At 35.6% G+C, this 20,777-nt stretch overlaps 1 protein-coding gene across 5 annotated transcripts in view; it reads left to right on the forward strand.

The window, feature by feature from the left end:
* Nucleotides 1-20,777, forward strand: part of LOC145256502 (very long chain fatty acid elongase AAEL008004-like) — a 462,810-nt gene that overhangs the window by 254,112 nt on the left and 187,921 nt on the right. For all 5 annotated transcript variants that reach the window (XM_080115480.1, XM_080115499.1, XM_080115471.1 and 2 more), the window contains one exon: nucleotides 11,346-11,451. In XM_080115480.1, coding sequence (XP_079971606.1) covers nucleotides 11,346-11,451 — 106 coding nt within the window. The remainder of the gene's footprint in view (nucleotides 1-11,345; nucleotides 11,452-20,777) is intronic.

The raw sequence follows: 20,777 nt of genomic DNA on the forward strand, positions 1-20,777 counted from the left end.
ATGGTAAATGCATTCACGGATAAATGTTAAAATATATGCCGTAGAACGACATTGCCTGAATCCATACCGTTTGTCAGACCAGAGAGAAGATTTGCTTTTGCGAGGTGGTGAGCTAGTGCTTTAATTATGAAGGTCTCAAAGATTTTAGTGAGGAGGTCGAAGAGATTAATGAGGCGATAATTGAGAAGGTCTGTTCTTTCATCAGAATTCATGTATATTGGTACCACAGATACCATCTTCCAGCTATTAGGGAAGCAAGATTCAGCAAGGCATTTATTGTAGAGCTTGGAAAGTATGGGGCTAGCTCAGTTAAACATTTCTTAATTAGTATAGCAGAGATGAGATCAGGCCCACACACCTTTGAGGTGTCTACATTTTTTATGAAGTCACAGACATGAGAAGGAGTGATTTTTACATCATCTAATGTGGCTTTAGTCCACATAGGAAAATTTGGGAGGGAGTTATTTGTTGGCTGTAAGTTGAAGTTAGAGGCCTTCTCAGTTACCGTGCACACAACCTTCTGGTTGTTGCTCAGTGGAGGAATTACTGATTGCCCTTTATTCACTACATTAGTATAGATTTTTCAGAAATCATGAGTTCCTGTCTTTGGCGATTCTATGTGTTCCCTGATTATTTCAGCATGCTTTCTTTTGACTGTCACTATTTCTCTCTTACAATGATTTCTAGCATCTACGAGTTTTGCCTGTTTGTATTTGATTTATGACGTACAAACTGGTGGAATGCATGCTGTCTTTGCCATAGCAGCTGCACAATATGTAGTGAAACATGGGGATTAGTGGGGTTTTCCATAATACTTCCGTGTGGGAACATGTGCTTCAATTCCTGCTTTGCACAATTCAGTTGTCTCATTGGTACATTGTTCAGCAGGCAGAGAGAAAATATCGGTCCATGGGGCATCTCGGATGTTTTCTCTAATGGTTTCCCAGTAAGCCCTCTTGTAGTACCTTGTGGTTTTGAGCAATGATTCCTCACCTTGAGGTTGGGATTTAAATGTGATGTCAACTGATACCACAAGGTGGTCTGCGTTTCCAAGTGGACAGTGGCATTAGTCATATAATCCTCAGGTATTGTGGTGAAGAATAGGTCTAGAAGTGAAACTTGTTGAGGTTCACAATCTGGTAGGCCAGTTGGAAACATTACTGTTTATGTCAGGGAATAGGCTATAGGGAAGCCATAGGTAGAGCGTCCAGCTGCTTCTGTGTAACCTGAGAAACCAAGCCAATTTTTATGGTGGACATTAAAGTCACAAAACGCATGTATTTAGGCATTACTATTCAAGAAGAGTGCTGCATCTATACTATCAAAGACATGATCGATTAAGGTGCAATCTTGACTTGAGGAAAAACAGCAGAGAAAATATAAGTAACTAACACAGTGATGAAACGTTAGTTGAAAGCACTTAAAAGCCTGGTCATCCGATTAAAGATTTTTCTCTCTAGTTTAAGAGAGAGTGCTACGAATATAGACTCTAAGCACGTGCATACATCTATCTGAGTTCTTACAGCAAAGAGGGAGGTATCCTGTAATGTTAAAGTAGTTTGAGGGGATTGAAGAGTGTAAGTTTGTTTCACTTAATGCTAAGATATCCAGGGAATTTACTAAAAGGTAAATCTATATTACCTCTAAGCTCATGGATATTTGTGAAAGCGAGCCTCAAGGTGGAGATGAATTGGTTTTGTTTGGGTGATTGTCTGGTTTTATTGTGATATTTATTTGGGTTGTCATCTAATTATGTTTTTGTTTAAGGTTAGGGAAGAGTGTTGAGCAAAGTGGGCCTGTTTTGATGCCAAGTACACACACGCAGTAGTCCATTAGCCGAGTCCAGTCTAAAATGTGTGGTCTCATGAAAGCCAACCAGATATAGCAGCAGGGTCCCTTTCCATGCGTGACATGGCACTACAACTATCCTGATATTATACATCTGATGATAGAGCAGTCAGTCTAAGCGTTATCAAAGAGTTAGGGCTCTTGTACTGTCAGTCAGAAACAGCAGCCAGACAAACTGTCAATCAGTTACCCTCAACCTCTCAGACAAGACCGGCCCAAACAAGTCTAGTAAGCACAAGTGGCATGCAAGCAAATTTTCTTAGTTTCTGAGAGAAAGAGAGAAATTCAAAATAGGGAATAAGGGAACGGAATTCAATGTCCTAGTCAGGAAATAAGACCAAGCACAGGGTGACTCTGGTGAATCCTTGCTATTGTACCTCTGGCCTAGTTATTAGGCAAAGAAGAAGTGTGAAAGCTGGTGATAGGAAGAGCCCGTCTACTCCTTAATCAAATTATGTTTACACGCCGGGAATTTGTTTGAGTCACCAGCTCCAGGAAGGTTGTCAACCATGACCGAGGAGGCTTCCCTCTCTCAGTTTTGTTATCGGAGTTTTCTTTCTCTTAGATGGATGATCTGACAAGATCTACAGGTCCATCACACTAAGAGGGTTAACCATGCACCTGATTTCTACACCCGGTATTTCTGTGCCCCCGCATGGATGAAGATATTGAGTATCTTACTTTAAAGTTTTTCTCTATTCTTCATAAATAAGTGCAGGATTGGAGATAGATTCCCCTCTAACATTTACAAGAAATTTTATCTTTCAAGTACTGTGAGAAAACCAGTCTGCTCTAGCAACTAATTTGTTTTAAAATAAATGAATAGGATATTAATAATTATTTGATTATGTAAGAGAATATAAAGCAAAGAAAACAAAAGAAATGGTGGAACATAAAGAGGTTCCACACAACACAGATAGATGCACTTAACTTGGTGTTCTTCGAGTGACCTATAGTGTCTCCACGTGGAATGATTTGGGTGCAAAGATTAGCATTTATTTGAAAGCAGTAAGAGGAAGGGAGGAGGGAGGATCTGCCTTAAGAGCCAAATGTGTGCTTTGATTTTAATACTTTCTTCCTTTATTTAATTGAAACGATATAATTTTTGATTTCTGTATTAATAATTTAAAACATACAGACTCATTTACCAAAGGTGATGAATGCTAGAAAAGAGATGAGTATTTCCAATTTTTCTGTTGTGTCTATACATATATTGCTAAATATTACTAATATATTACAAACAAATGACATGTGAGAAAAATTTGGGAAAATAGTTTCATGCGGGTAGATAGCACAGAATATAGAAATGGAATAAAATAATACAATAAAATAAATAATTTTTTTAGTAATATTTATTTTAAAGGCAGATTAAGGGATGGTTAAAATCTTCAATAGATTTTAAATTTTTTTTTTTAATGCAAGTCCATCTTACAAAATTTCATTATCGTATTTTATTGTATTACATGGGGAGTAGACTCGCCAGTTAAAATGAATTCAGATAAGAATTGGAGTTTGGAAATGTGGTTTAAAATAAACTATAAATACATTTTAAAAACACAAACTAAGTTTATAGAATAAGTTAAAATAACAAAGGGATGAAAAATTACAATTAAATTTTATTATGTTTTCAGTTTAAAAGGGACTACAATAATCCGGGATAGGGAAACCTCTTTAGGCCATAGCATTTCGAAACCAAACGCTTTTCTTCAGAAGAGGAGAGTAAAGACACATATTATAGAGAGAAGATATTTTTAAAAAGATAATATTGCTTTTCTGGAGAGAGGATTAAAGAAAAAACATAAAGCTGTACTGAGACTAAAGCCGATTCTAGGACTGCCAGCAATCACTGTAAAAGAGTAATAAAGTATGCAAGAGAGTTGTATGCTCAGTCCGTTAAGTCCAAAGTAGCTAAGCAGTGGCTTGGTTACCACCAGTTTTGGCAAATAGTAAACAGGATCCTGAACAAAATCATGTGCTCTATTCCAACCATCATCAGTGGATCTGAGGTAATATCGTCAGCATCAGACAAAGCCAAACTCTTTGCCAAGAACTTTGCAACTAATTATACCCTATACGACCAAGGCTGTCAACCCCCGTATTTCCTCTTTTATCAGAAAACACACTATGTGACATACAAATATTTGTGCATGATGTTGCCAAGCAACTCAAAAATCTTTATTCCAGTAAAGCAACTGACCCTGATGGCATTTCAATTATAGTGCTGAGAAAGCTTCAACCAATAAGCTGTTCAAGCGTTGTCTTAAAGAGAATTGCTTCCCAACACCCTGGAAAACCTCATCAGTATTTAAGAATTCAGGTGATCAGTCATCTTCTTCTCAGTATAGATCAATATAGTAGTAGTTAACCATTTCAGCAAAAACAACCTTCTCAGTGACATGCAATATGGTTTTCGTTCTGCTAGATCTCTAGCAGATGTGGTAACAATTATATCTCATAGCGAATCTCTCAATGGAGGCTTTCTTTCTAGGGCAATTGCTCTTGACATATCAAAGACCTTTGATAGAGTATGGCATAAAGGTCTACTTCACAAGATCTCCAGCTATGGTAAAGCTGGAAATGTCTTCTCAATCATTTTTCTCTGATAGGTTCATAAGAGTAGTGGTTGATGGTCAGAAATCAGAAGCTCACAGTATTAATACTGGAGTTCCTCATCTTGGGCCCAAATCTCTTACTGATTTGCATCAATGATCTTTCAAATCACATCCTAAGATCATTGGAAAACATTTATGATGATGACATTACCATCTATGTCAACACATCAAAAGCCATAAATGACCAAGTTCTCTCTAATTCTCTCTCCTCTGATCTGGAGCATGTGGTGCAATGGGGAAAGAAGTGGCTGGTTAATTTTAATGCATCTAAAACCAAGCTTCTATCTTTATATCATCAACGCTCTGATCTCCTATCTGGCATCAATTGAAATGAATGGCTCACGTCTTGGGGAGGCTTCATGTTTTGACAAGCTTCTGGGCTGGAAAAATGGTGTGATCCTTCTAGCGCTCCAGTAGATATCTCACTACTGATGTAATCCACAGATGGAGTACTGTTGCCACATCTCGGCAGGAGCTGCTGGAAAACTCTTATCATGCTTTGACAAAGTTAAAAATAGACTTCGTAACCTGGTGGGGGTGCCCTTTTCTCTTCCCTGCAACCTTTTTCCCACAGAAGAGATGTTGCGATCCTGTCTTTACTCTATAACTATTTATATGGCAGGTGCCTGTCTGAGCTCCAATCTATGGTCCCTCCCCACCAGACTTTCATGAAAAACACTTGTCTAGCTGAAACCACTATCAATAATTTCCCCCACTCTTTTTCTGTGCCAAATCCTAAACGTAGATTCCATGAACAATGTTTCTTTCTTAGAACTGCATGCCTGTGGAACTCTCTTCCATTTCCTTGCTTTTCAGCTGACTACAATTTGATCATATTCAAGTCCAACATAAACAAATTCTTGATGAGCCATCCCCTTAAGTAAGCCAATTCACCAAATTTCCACTACTAACGATTACTAGGATAAAAGCCAATGACTTGTGTACACTCATTAACCATTATCCTCGAGTGACCTTTGGGCCTTGATAAGTGGTGACTCCTATATAAAAAAAAAGGAAAAAGCTATAAAGGGCTATAGTGCCATGGATTGCTTCTGATTGATTTATGCCCATTATTTTTTGGGGTGGAGGAGATAAGATTGCAATTTCCGATCGATCCCGGACTAATCCAATTGCCAAATTCCATTTGATTTAGTAACTGGATAACTTTCAGATTACAATCTGATTGTTATCTAATGTAATCTACAGTGATCCCACTCAAAGACAGAATTTTCATTGATCTTGTGTGATGTCACAACCAAAACGAAAACAGCTGTCCAGAAAGGATTTGCAGATATCCAACAGACCGAAATATCTTGAAGTGGAAGCATTACAGTACAAAATATGAGATATCTCCAAATATAGAAGCAAAACCATACAAAAACTGCAAAATTGTGCAAACCACTGCTTATGAAGCAATTAAGTTATTGCTTATTCACCAAACCTGTTTTCCTGCTCTTATTTACTTATACTGCTTCCCTCTTTTTGGAAATTATAATTTCTCATTCTGTGACTAAGTGTAATGTTTAAATATAAGGCCTATACTAGCCACATGTATATTGTTACTGATGTATGTTACTAAAATAACTGGCACAAATGTTATTTCTAAATGTCTGCTTTAAATGGATAATACTTTGCCTCCAAGACGCCTTCCTGTCTGTTTTGCATGATAAACATTAAACATCCTTATACTCTTAAATCCTCTCCAAATCCCTGTATATCTATATTGTATACTAATGCTGTATTCTTGTAGGTTATATCATCTCTCCTGTTTCAACTGGACAAAAAAAACAATTGCTCTTCTCCCCAAGCTGATATAAAATCAAATACTTTGCACGTACTTTGGGAGGAGGCTTTAGCTTCCGGTCCTAAACTTCTTTAGTAGGCTGACCTTTTCAAAATCGATAAATACTAAACCTCTATCGATTTCTATTGCTAAAGGATGCATTAGTTTAACCTATATTTATACTCTATAGAATATCTAAAAAATAGATAAATAATAGCCATAGTTTGTACCCAGATTATAAGTGATCTATATCAACTAGCAACTATATCTTTGTTTCATTAGATGGGATAATGTACTGGTGATTATCTTTACTTGAAAACTAACACCTAAAGCACATGTCGAAATGCACCCTAACTCTTATACTATAATTTTCCAATTAGTCACTAATCCACAAACCATATTTGATCTTTTCTTAACCCTAGTAGATATTCACCTTTAATCTACACCCCACACTCATACATACCTCCTTTAAAAACGTAACCAATCTTAATCCTATTCTGAGGAGTGTAACTTCAAAACAGATACTAATTTTTTGATACTAACTCTATCAATCCTAACTATCCATGCAAGGGCATAAAAATACCTGGCTTTAAAACCATGTGCAGGGAAAACCCTCTCAGTGCTTATGGATCGGTAGATCTGGTTAGGTCATCCATTTAGGATAAGGAAAACTCTGATTTGTAAACCTGTGCCACTGATCTCATACATCTTGGCACGAAACAGGGGAGGGAGGCCTCCTCATTCCTGGATGACAACCTCCTTAGTGACTTCATCAAATCACCGGTTTGCAAATCTAAACTGCTTAAGGAGTAGATAGACTCTGCCTATCTATACTCCATACTCCTTCTTTGCATATTAGCCAGGAGCAGAGGTGTGGCCACAAGGACTCATTAGAGACGACAAGTGTTTAGCCTTGTTTGTTGCGGTCCCCTATAGTTGCCTTATTCCCTTCCACTATACCTGGGCATCTTGGAGGTGCTTATTATATGCTAACATGATTGGACTGGGCCACTCCTGTTGGACAGGTTTGAGGGTACCGGTTTGACAGTTATTGGTTGTTGTTTCCAACTGGCAGTACAGGAGCCCTAACTCTGTGATACTGCTTAGAGTGGCTGTTCTATCATCAGTTGTGTAATATTGGGATAATTGTAGTGCCATGTCACGCATGGAAAGGCACCCTGCACTCATTTTTGGTGGACATTCCCGAGGCAACATTCCTGATGGTCTACTCGTGTTGCATGATGGTGGCTATGCACATCTGTTTTGCTTTGCACCTCAATCTAAATCTGAAACTACCAAATAGAATGAAATGACAGCTTAATCCAAAAAAATGTTCAACCACACCCATGCCTTCTCCCTTGAGGCTTGCATTTACACATAACCAAGGACTTAGAATTAACTTAGATGATGTAGAACCATTTCTCCTAGCAAACTCCCCGGATATCTTAGCACTAAGTAAAACTAACTTGCACTCCTCCATCCCCTCTAACATCTTTAACATGTCTGGTTATCTTCCACTTTGTCGTAAGGACTTTAACAGGAATGGACTTGGAGTCTTTGTAACACCCTCCCCATGTCTAGGGAACTTAAACTAGAATCAGGTGACCAGGCTTTCGTGTGCTTTAAACTAAATTTCCAACATAGCGTTAACTACCTGTATTTTTTTTTTATTGCTCTCCATCCAGCCAGGATTGTACTATAATCAATCATGTCTCTGACAGCATAGATGTAGCACTCTCCCTTGACACTAGCACCCAAATACATGTATTTAGTGACTCTAATGGCCACCACAGAAATTTGCTTGGCTTCTCTAACTACACTAACACAGCTAGTAGCATCATCCATAACTTTGCTATATCCCATTCCTTGACACAGACAGTAACATTACCGATCCTTCTCCCAGATCGCCAGGACCAGCAAGCCTCACTTGTGGATCTATTTCTGACAAGACATCCTGAGGATTGTGTAACAAATGCTGATTGCCCACTTGGGAATGCTGATCATGCTGTGATAATGATTGAATCACTCTAAACTTTCGACCCCAAGTTGAAGAGCCATTGCTCAAAATGACGACATACTAAAATAAGGCTGACTGGGATGCCATTAGCGATCACATGAGGAAATATCTTTTCTCTTCCTGCAGAATAGTGCGCAAATGAGACTACTGAATTGTTCAAAGCAGCAATTGAAGCATATGTTTCTACACGGAAGTTCTATAGCAAACCTCATTCTCCCCAATGGTTTACTTCTACTTGCGCAGTTGCCATTGCTTAGAGGCAACATGCATACCATAGATTTATCCGGCATAAGTCCTGTACAAACAGACAAAGTATATAGAAGCTAGAAGTAATTGTAAGAAAGAAGTAGCAACAGCTAAGAGTGAATATACTGAAACCACCAGGAAACACATTGAAACGCAGAAATTAGGAACTCATGATTTCTGGAAAATCTACAATAGTGTAGTAAATAATGGGCAATCAATAATTCCCTCACTATCCAACAATCATAAGGTTGTTTGCACAGCAACTAAGAAAGCTAACATGTTTTCCCGTTATTTCCCCTCAAACTCTATCTTGAACCCAGCAAACCATTCCCTCCCTGATTTTCCTCTGTGGACAGAAACCACACCAGATGATCTGAATATCTGTAGTAGAACAGGCTTTTGGCAGGATATGACACAATGGTCTTCTCATAAAAATAAAATCTATGGTATTAATGGAGGAATGCTTAACATAATTAAATCCTTCTTAAATGAGAGAAGAATCTAGGTTGTCCTTGAGGGGTGTATATCCAAACAATATGATATAAATGCAGGTATACCTCCGGGATCGATCCTTACCTGATAAAATTGTCTCTGACATGAGTATATTTGCCGATGACACCACGCTCTATAGCAGGCACGTGGGGAAAACTAATGAGTACATATCTAAGGCAATTGCGGAAACCCTAGAGGAAGACCTTCAGTCTGTAGTGGAATGGGGCCAGAAATGGATGGTAACGTTCAAAGCTGCCAAGACAAAGCTCGTTTCCTTTAATAATTACATGAAACCTTACCAACCACCAATAGCTATTGCTAAAGATACATTACCTGAAAGTACATCGTTCAAACTCCTCAGCTTAACGTTCACAGGGAACATGAGTTGAACTAAATACATTGAGATCATTGCCAAGGCCGCTGCAAAGAAGATAAGCTCTCTTTACCTTGCTAGAAAGTTACTTATGCCTGAAAGTATCCTGTACCTCTACAAAGCCATCATTCGCCCATGTATCGAGTACTGCTGTCACATTTGGACTGGTGCATCTGCTACTAGTCTCTCGTTCCTGGACAGTGTTCAAAAGAGAGTCCCCAACCTGATAGGTCCTGAACTGTTATCTAAGCTTCAGCCCCTGTCCCATCGACGAAATGTTGCATCCCTCTGCTTGTTCTACAAGTATTTTAATGGTAGATGCTCTGACGAACTACAAGCTCTTGTACCCCCTCAATGAAAATACCCCCAACAAACCCAACAAGCAACAAAGTCCCACCCCTACACAGTAGAGATCCCTAGATGTAAGAAAGTCTTTTACTTTAATAGCTTCTTCCTCAGAACTGCTAAACTTTGGAATTCTCTTCCGGGTTCCTGCTTCCCCAACTGTACTGACATGCAGAAGTTCAAGTGTAATGTAAACAGACATCTTGCTGCTAAACTCCATACATATTAGTCCTGAAACTAAGGTTCCTGATAGTAGCCCTCTACATCAAAGTGGCAATGTGCCTTGTTTGGTTACAAAATGTAATTTTAAAACAAACTGGTAAAACCAAGCAGGAAAACCATGTAAAAAAATAAATTCATTGAACTTAAGGAGTCGGAGTCAGATAAAAAATTCTTACTCCAACTCTGACTCCTTATACTCTTAGAAATCCGATTCTGACTCCTTCCGACTCCGCAACCCTGAAGCAAATGTTTATTGATTATTTAATAAAACGTCATAATGAATGATTGAAAACTTCTACAATGAATTCAGCACACCTGGAGAATTTGACTAATTCATCTGTTTTTTATAGTTTTCTGTTCCAAGTTCAAATTAGATTGGATGTCTAGTATGAAGCAACAATGATGAACCGCCCCCCCCCTAAGTAATGACACCTTACCAATTCTCCAATACTATTGCTACACTATCCCTTTGATTACTGTACACACAATAACCCTTATCCCCGAGTGGCCATTGGGCCTTGATAAGTGGTGAACTCCATGTAAAAAAAAAAAAAAAAATGTCCCCATGCATTTAGACTCATAATTTGTGTTCTCCTAATTGTATACAATAGGTATTTCCTAGCATTCAATATACCCCTAAACGGTTTCTGTGCTATAAAACATGTTCTGTATTATAAAGGCAAGTAAACATTTTTAATACTTATTACAAACTAGTAAGATGTCCTGCATTGCCTGGTTGTAAAATACGCTTAAATATGATATTTATGCAGATTTAGTATTTATTATTATATAGCTAATTTTGTATTGCTTATTATATTGTATCCAATATATACTAGTGATTTCAAAAGTAAAAAAAAAAAAAAATGATTTCAGTGCTATCAACTAGAATTAAAACCAAAACATTATAATGCTCCAGCCTTAGTTGTTACCATTTGAGCTATCGTCAGTTGGATATAAGATAGCTAAAAAATGAACTAATGTTAATATAAATTTGCACATGCATACAAAGGAACTTAAAGTCAAGTTTCAATTTTTCCCCCAGTTTTGACCCCTTAGTACCTATTTTTACTGGCTAAAGACTCATAAACAATCCACAAAAATGCAATCATAAACAAACCACAAAAATGCAATCACATTCTCTGCGCCATCATGCCTCAGATGAGATGCAGTTGGAAAAAATGAAGACAGACAGACATAGTGAGTCTTATATATAAGATTAAGAACCAACTGAAAATTTTTTTACATATGGTAATGACTAATATCTATCTTTTACAGATTAACATTCAATAAAATTAAAACTTGAACAATTTTTTATGCATTTTGTTTATATAACTAAAAAACAAAACTTGATTGATTTCTTTGAATTCACAGTCTTAATACTAAACTAATTTTTAATTATTTTTTCAGGCATTTTTCATATTGAGAAAGAAGTTTAACAATGTAACATTCCTTCATGTTTTCCATCATGGAGCTTTACCATTCATGTGGTGGTTTGGTATTAAATATGTTCCAGGTATTTTATATCTATTCAATTCCATTTTAATGCTTTTTATAACTCAATAATAAAATCTTTCCCACTTTTCAATGTTATATTCAATATTTATTTAAATTAACAATTACTTATATTATTTTTATGAATTATAAATTTAAAAGATTTCCTAGTATCATTTTTTATTGATACATATGGATTTATTTTAGTTTGTAAAAGGTTTGAGAAGAAATAATAGCTTACAAATTAAGAATTAGATAATTTCAAACGCATTTTTAAATAAAAAATATTGACCAACACTTTTTCAAATTTGCTACATTTATGTTTATGATACAACTTTCAGTTGAGTACGGTTACTGTTTGATGATACTGAAAATTTTTTATATCTCCTTTGTTTTTGCATCTCAAAAGCTTATTTATATACCAATTTAAAATAATTGGATAAAATGTCCCATATATTTTTTCATTTAGAGATCAAATAAGGCAAATTTTTACCATAAACTTTAATCTTCATTAAAAAAAAATGAAAACAGAAAATAAAACTAATTATATATATATATATATATATATATATATATATATATATATATATATAATAGGACAACAATAGTATGAAATGAAGTCACAAAACTATATATTGGTAGATATAGAATGGATCATTTATTGAATAATGGAATACAAGCAAAATTTGGAGGATAGAATGGACTCTTTATGCGAGAGCATTTCGAAGCCTAATGCTTCTCATCAGAAGAGTAGAAAAGATGCCCTGTCCCTTCTATTCCCCAAATTTTGGTTGTATTCCATTATTCAATAAATGATCCATTCTATATCTACCAATATATAGTTTTGTGACTTCATTTCATACTATTGTTGTCCTATTGTATAAGCTCCAATAATAATTGTTGAGCTTGGCATTATCCAGATAAGTCTCTTGTCGATTTGAACTCTCTCTTTTCCTCTTACGCATTAAGCTATATATATATATATATATATATATATATATATATATATATATATATATATATATTATTATATTATTATATATATAAGATAAGATTGTGTGTTAAACTTTTGGTCTAAGTGTTTTTTTTTAAATGTCCTCAATTGAAAAACAAATGAATTGACCATCTGTCACTGACAAAATTTTGATATCTCACAAAATGCTAAGAAATCTCTAAATGTGGAATAACATTTGCATAAGTACTGTGGTCATAAACTCAACAAATCTTTTATTATTTCTGATGAAAACATTAATCGAGTTTGTTTTGCTAAGTTTGAATCTTATAGAGATCATGAATCTTATAGAGATCATGAATCTTATAGAGATCATGTATCTTATAGAGATCATGAATCTTATAGAGATCATGTATCTTATAGAGATCATGAATCTTATAGAGATCATGTATCTTATAGAGATCATGTATCTTATAGAGATCATGAATCTTCAGGAATGCAGAAAACAATTATTTTTGCACATGTTACCAAAACAATCAATACACATGCTAAAAGAACTTTTATTTTCAGAAATTGATATTGTGGGGATATTGAGAGATCGCAGAATCAATCAAGAGGTATGTCCAAGAATCTGTTATCAGATTGATCCACCTCTGTGGTTGTGATACATGGCCAAAAAGCTAACCGTTTGGTAGATAATAGCTGCCTCATTTTTTTGAGGCAGCATATGCTAATCATTCTCTAATATCTTAACCTGAAATCACTGTTGTCTGTCTTGATGCATTCCTTTACTGTTGAATGGTTCTAGCATGTAATTCATCACCCTGAAGGAGAATTAATTCAATACTTATTCCATCTTACCTCTCTGCCTGGTTGGTGCAAGTGTATCAGAGGACAGCTGAGGACAACAACAACAATCAAGAAGGACTTAGCTGAGCTTTTAGTTCCACAGGTGGTCAGCCATTGATGGTGAAATTATGACTTTGCTAGACAGTGGTGTTTATAGGCTGCCATGGATTGTGGTGTAGGTTAGGGAAGAAACCAGCTTAACCTAAGCAGGGTGAATACCATCAAAAGTCTATGGTTTTGACAAAGCTCAAAAGGTCATAACATAAAAACGGCTCAACTTTGAGAGGTAAGATTAAATTTGTATCATGATTGTTGATATCATATAGAATTGCTACCTTATATTCATTTATTTCAATGTAACTCTCACAAAATAGTAATATTTAGATGAAGTAGGTGTAACTCTTCTATGCTAAAAAAAATTAACCACTCTCCCATCAAACACCAGGAATTCTCTTTTTGTTGGTTTCATTGCTATTATCTTTAACTAAATACAGTTTCTGGATCAATTTCCACACCCTATATTAAAAATAAATAAATCTTGTTGGCAAAAACCAAGCAACTCGTTTTTTTTTTTTTTAATGTTTGTGTACAGATGCCATATGCATGTACAAATGTCAACTGGTGTTGACCAAAAACTGTTTTTGTTTCTCCCATCTGCTGGGGTTAGGGTTAGGCTGAAATTTTCCTCATGAAATACAAACTACTCATTCAGAATTTATTGTTACGTTACAGATGATTCAAATACCAATCCAACCAAACACTAAACATATTCCTCCATTCCAAAAACCTCATCCATTACAAAATGAAAAATCTTTCAAATATCTTAACAAATATTTTAATTCTTCACATAAATCATATTCACTCATCGACATTCAAAACTTAAATTCATCTTTTGAATTTATTTATTATTATTATTAATATGGAATAAAGGAATAATAATGCAATTTGAACAAAAGTGTTTTTTTTTTTTCATTCATAAACAAACACTTATTGGTGAAACACACTTCAAATCCAAGTTTTGTAAAAATAGGTTTTGTTTGGTTCAAATTCTGTAAAAACACATAAAGTTAGAATGAATAAACTCAATTGTTATAAATTTATTTCACCTCAACCAGCTGGTGAGGATCATCAGATATGGGTAGACCAGCAGTAGTTTAAATGTAGAATGAAAACTTTCACATTTAACTTGAAAGTGTTGGTCACACTTGTCTCTGTCTAGAATTACATACATCGCTACCTACCTTCAACCGCATTTCCACACACCACAGGATGTCTGGCTCACTGGAATAACTTGGATCTCAGTGCCATAACAAATATTGTTATTATAGATCATATAATTACATTTTGATCATTATTAAATGTAAACATGTTATTGATATATCTAATTAAATTCTGAGATAAAAGAAATATTTATATAACATTTCTCTAATGTTCTGTTTGATAATTCTCTATTATGTTACCAAAGGTAATCAAGAAGGTACAATACCAACTATGTCTATGGAGAAAAAAGATAATAATTATTATTAAGATGAAAGAATAATTTATCCAGGTGAGCAAAGTTTACTGCTATATCTAGCATGTGTCATTTTTATGTTGTGATATCCGGTTGGCAGACATGTGTATACTAAAACTTTAATGGACTCAGAACTACATATCTCAATCCATACAAACACACATATCTATATATATACATATACATGTACACACACTAGCATGCATGCATACATCTACTAGTGTGCATGCATATGCACACACACACACACACACACATACATTCACATATACTTATTTACACATCTACTCATATATTACCATCCTCTTCACATGCACATATATACACACACACACACATATATATATACACTCATACATATTTGATGTACATACATACACACACACACACACACACATATATATATATATATATATAAGAGAAAAAAATTAAAACTGTAAGTTGAAATTTACAATCAAAATTTATTGTTCGACTGAATACTCAAAAAAACAATTTACAAAGTCCTTATTCCGTGGAGTTTCCAAAAATGCTATTCTTACTATTCTTCTCATCAGAGGGCAGAAAGAAATTAGCAATTTATATTTGTAGCAATGCTAGAATTTGCTGGTTATGGCATTAAGTGAAACCACAATTTATTATAGTCATAAATTGCCAAGAAAAATAAGTGAAAAAAATGTTGGATATGTAAAAAAATAAAAACAAACCATGCATAATATTTAAGTTTGCATGAAGATTCTCTTAAAGTAATCCAAAAGGCGAAAATAATTCTTTAGAGAGAGTGAAGTCCAAAATTAAATCCAGTGTAATGTTAATAGTCCGGTTGGAAAGTTTTCAAAGCAGCTGAAGTAATGGAAATTGTTTTTTCGGATAGTGCAGTAGTCCAAAAAAAGTGGATCTCCAGTCAAGTGGGATCGAGAAATAAAAAGGGTAGAAAACCAGCATGTCATCTTTCATCGCTGGATTAATTAGAAAAGGTGATTTCAGACTAATTTAAAAAAAAATTAAGATCAGGCTTAAAAAAAAAAAGGTCAGCATGTGAAAGTTTGTATTACTTTAACCGGATATTGTCTAGACAGACCGAAACAATTCTTTCTCCAAAGTATTGCAATTCGATGTCAATGTTAAAAGAGTGAGGAGTCAGGATTAAAAAGTTTTAAGCGTGGTAATTACAAGGCTGTCGAAAAGTCATGATGTTAATGGTGATGATGATAATAAATAAATAATAATAATAAATGTAATGTAATGCTAATAATAGTAATAATAATATCAATGATAATCATTATTAATAACAATAATAATAATTATTATTATAATATTAATAAGTTTATCCCTAATAATAGCGATAAACATAATAATGAAATGTCAGTGATCATGTGTAATAATAATAATATTAATAATAATAATAACAGTAAAAACACTAATAATCATAATCTTAGTAATGATAGTAATAAATTTAGTAATAATAATAATGATTAAAAAAGAAGTAATAAAAATGGCGATGACAATAATAGTTATAAAGATACTACTAGTAAAAAAACATAATTAGTAATAGAAATAATCATAATAGTAGCAATAATGATAATGATAGAAATTAATAACATACCAATAATGATAAAAAGCGGTAAGGATAAAAATATATATATATATATATAATGAGGACGATTTACTCGCACCAACCACACCGGGTGTCCTTAACATAGTCAAATTCCACCCAATATGACAGGTGTTCTTTCAATCGTACATTGTCCCGTCATAAGTTGGCCTGTTGATTGTCTTCACCCACTATGTTTCCATGGTGGAGGGCTTTGCCTCTCGATCGAATCGTCTCCTACCCTGTGTAGGTAGTCTCCGGATACATCAATCACTCCGCTGGTCCTTGAGGCTTACTGCAAAATGAAAAGTCCTCACCACAAACAAACAGAACTCTGGTTTATAACAATAACAAACTATTAATTTCATTACTTCATAACAGCTACTGTCTAAATTTAGTTGACTGACTATAGCACTGAAACGATGTAAGACCAGATTTCCCATTAACACAGGCTAGTTAACATCATAACATCAGGCCCTGTGGGTTCTCAAATCGGGAGCGCTTGACCAGCCCAGCCACTCAGCTTGCTGGCTACGACTCTACTCTTTTCAGAATTCCTTTTTCTAAATCCAACCCCTTTTCCCCACGCTTTCTTCTTCCTCTTAGAGCTTATTTCTACCAAATTTTAACCCTCATTTGCACTGAGGTGTTTACTTATTATCAAATTAGGAGTGATTAGTCATTCTAGGTTGAACAATGCTTGGCGGCGACCTTTACCCTTGACCCCCATTCTAAGTTGTCAGCCTTAATCAGCTAAGGATCTCTGGATTTCTTCATACCTCCCAACAGAATGTTTTAAAAACAGCCTTTCATGTTAACAGATATATAACGACAATGAAATAAAAACAATTATTATTTGTTTTTTCTCTTTCTGACAAAATCCCATAGACATTTCTGTTTTGTCCCAATCAGACATCAACACCTCCTCTTTTGCCCTCTCTTCCTCTATCCCGTCCGGTCCCCCCCCCTCACCGCAACTTGCACCTCGCTGCATGCATTCATGACACCAATAGTGTCATATCCCTTCCATCCTTATGGGGGAAATGCAGCCATTGCAGCATTTCCACTCAGCCCTGTTAGAAAAACAAAGAAACAAAATACCCAGTACAAACCCCAAATAAAAAGGTCAATTGCAACCTCAACAGTTTATGAGTCAGGGATTCTAAATTCATCTACACATTTTTTTTTTTTTTTTTTTTTTTTTTTACATAGGCGTCACCACTTATCAAGGCCTATAGGCCACTCAAGGATAAGGGTTAAAGAGTGTAGAGTAGTCAAAAGGACAATATAGTAATCGATAGTAATGGAAGTTCGGTAAATTTGTTAACTTAAGTGGAACAGCTCATCAGAAACTTGTTCACGTTGGATTTGAAGACAACCATATTATAGACAGCTGGAAAGCAGGAAAACGGAAGACAATTCTACAGGCGTGCAGTTCTAAGAAAGAAGCTTTGATGATGGAATCTATGTTTAGGTTTAGGCACAGATAAAGAGTGGGGAAAATTATTGATAATGTTTTCAGCTAGTCTAGTGTTTCTTGTGAAAGTTTGGCGAGGGGGGACCATAGATTGAAGCTCAGTTGAACACTTTCCATGAAAATAACGATAAAGCAGAGACAAACTCGCAACATCTCTTCTGTGAGATAGAGGTTGCAGCGAAGAGAAAAGGACATATCCCATCAGGCCACGAAGTCTATTTTGAACCCTATCAAGGCAGGACAAGTCTTTTCTAGCAGCTCCTGCCCAGATGTGGCAACAGTATTTCATCCTTGGGCGTATCTGGCTCTTATATAGAGAATTGCATCAGCAGTGAGACATCTACTGGATCGATAGAAGGATCCGACCATTTTTCTGTTTACTATTTCACACCCTATGAAAACTCTCAGACCAAATGGTTTGCTCTTCGGCAGTTTAAACACCTTAGAATTCCTTTAAAATAATTTACTATTTCACACCCTATGAAAAATCTCAGACCAAATGGCTTGCTCTTCGGCAGTTTAAGCACCTTATCATTCCTTTAAAATAATTTACTATTTCACACCCTATGAAAAATCTCAGACCAAATGGTTTGCTCTTCGGCAGTTTAAACACCTTAAAATTCCTTTAAAATAATTTACTATTTCACACCCTATGAAAAATCTCAGACTAAATGGCTTGCTCTTCGGCAGTTTAAACACCTTAAAATTCCTTTAAAATAATTTACTATTTCACACCCTATGAAAAATCTCAGACCAAATGGCTTGCTCTTCGGCAGTTTAAACACCTTAGAATTCCTTTAAAATAATTTACTATTTCACACCCTATGAAAAATCTCAGACCAAATGGCTTGCTCTTCGGCAGTTTAAACGCCACAAAATTCCTTTCAAATAATTCACTATTTCACACCCTATGAAAACTCTCAGGCCAAATGATTTTCTATTCAACAGTTTAAATGCCTTAACATCATAACAGGTGAGAATGCTACACAACAATTACACACGTTATCAGTCTTCATCTAAAAAAAATTTCTTTTTTCAAAAAAAATTAGTACATTTCAATACAAATATTAAAATAGATGAAACAGTTCCCTTTATTTTTTTTCTTCAATCAAATCACGGTTCTATCAGTTTTTATTTGTTCTATCCTTCAAGATTTAAGGTTCAAATTCCATGGTACACATGCTTTAGTTTCTCTCCTGTTTATCCCCATTGGTTTCTATTTCCTAGCACATCTGAGAGAGTGGTCTGTGGCACAGCCTGTCAATACCACTGTGCACAAGGGCTTGACATGCACACGACAGCACCAACAGTTGCAACCCAGTCCACCATCAGATTGCTACCCAGTTAACTACTTCTGGGCTACCTGGTTCATTGCTCTTAGGCTGACAGGAATCTTGCTTCCCCCAATCTCAGTTTTTTTTTTTCCTTTAATCTTAATAAAATTCTCCAACCAACCATCCCTTTATTTGACAGTCTAAATGTCTCACAACTAATCTCAGGCAAATCATTATTTCATCTTTAATTTATTCTCATGAGAGCTTCTATTCGTTACAAAATCAGAACGGCATCGATACCACCAGTTTCTATTTCTCTAAGGATTGGTATACTTCTCTCAATCCCTATATTGGTTTCCCTTTTTCACAACCATTCTTCAGGTTATCTCGGCATGAGCGTCTTTCTTTCTATCTCACTTATTGACCATTCTGTCTCATGTTGTATTATTCTCAGAGTTTTACCATTCACCAATGGGTCACGGTGTCTGTCATGCACTGCGGACCGGGCGGAGAGATCACATATCCATGATATTCGTATTCTCACATGCCTTTTTTCCATGGCATCCCACGCAGACACAGCCAGTGTCTCATTAAATCTATCGTCAAACTCCATGTATTATACGCACAGTGCCTTCCGCACTTTTTCACACACCCTCCGCGGGGTTTGCATAACAGTTGGGACAATTCTCTTTGGCTTCCTCGCCGCATTTTTCCATTACGTTTCCGCATGCCTTTTTTTTCTGGCACCTCACGCAGACATACCCTGTGTCTCGTTAAACCTTTGACCACTCAATTCTTCATGCCTCTACGACTAGTGCACATTGCACATTTCTCAACTTTCACGTCACCAACATAATCTTCTCTGCATCTCAGTATGCCAACGCACGTGCACATTTTCTAGTGCATCAATTCAACTGATGGCAATAAGATCTTTTATCTCATAATTTGTATGGATTCAAACAGAGATCCCTACTCATTTCTGGTGTGATTAACCCTCTATAACTTTGTCTTCTTTCAAATACTGTATCTCAGCATAACTAATTGATTGTTCATCCGTGGGTTTATTTGCTCCTCTTCAAATCACTATCCTCAAAAAAATCTCACTTAATCTTCACGTGATTGTCCGAAGTTAACAAAATGAAAATGGGTAAATGTGGTATTCTGGTGACTGAAATAACTCCAACCAAACGTGGCACAGTCAAGTCACATTTACACCTCTATTTATTTATTGCTTAATGGCAATCCATTTGTCTGCTATACAAAAATTCAAATTTATCATCAATACTGTCGGTTTTAAATCTGAGCGACATGTTGGGCACATAAAAATTATTAGCTATACTCCAGTAGAGTGCTCGATTATAAAAATATCTAAAAACCAAGAATGCAATATCTTTACTCATAACATCATCAACCTCGGGTTTTTTTCTTTTCCTCAGACGCATGCAAATCTCTAACCTATCTCTCCTCTCTCAATCCTCTTTTCCATGTCTACTAAATCTGTTTACTGCTATGCCTTTTTAGGGTAATTGCCCTTTTTCTTTTTCTCATTTCTCTATCTCTCTGCCCCACTCTCTCTCTCACTTGCCAACAACATATGCGCGTACGTACAGCGACATATCAACCCGTTTCCTCTGTCTATATCCCCATATATATTCCTGTGGATACAACTGTTTTAGACTCATGATTCAGACA

Source organism: Euprymna scolopes, chromosome 3 (genome assembly GCF_053919585.1).
Source record: "Euprymna scolopes isolate OS-2025 chromosome 3, ASM5391958v1, whole genome shotgun sequence".
NCBI lineage: Eukaryota > Metazoa > Mollusca > Cephalopoda > Sepiida > Sepiolidae > Euprymna > Euprymna scolopes.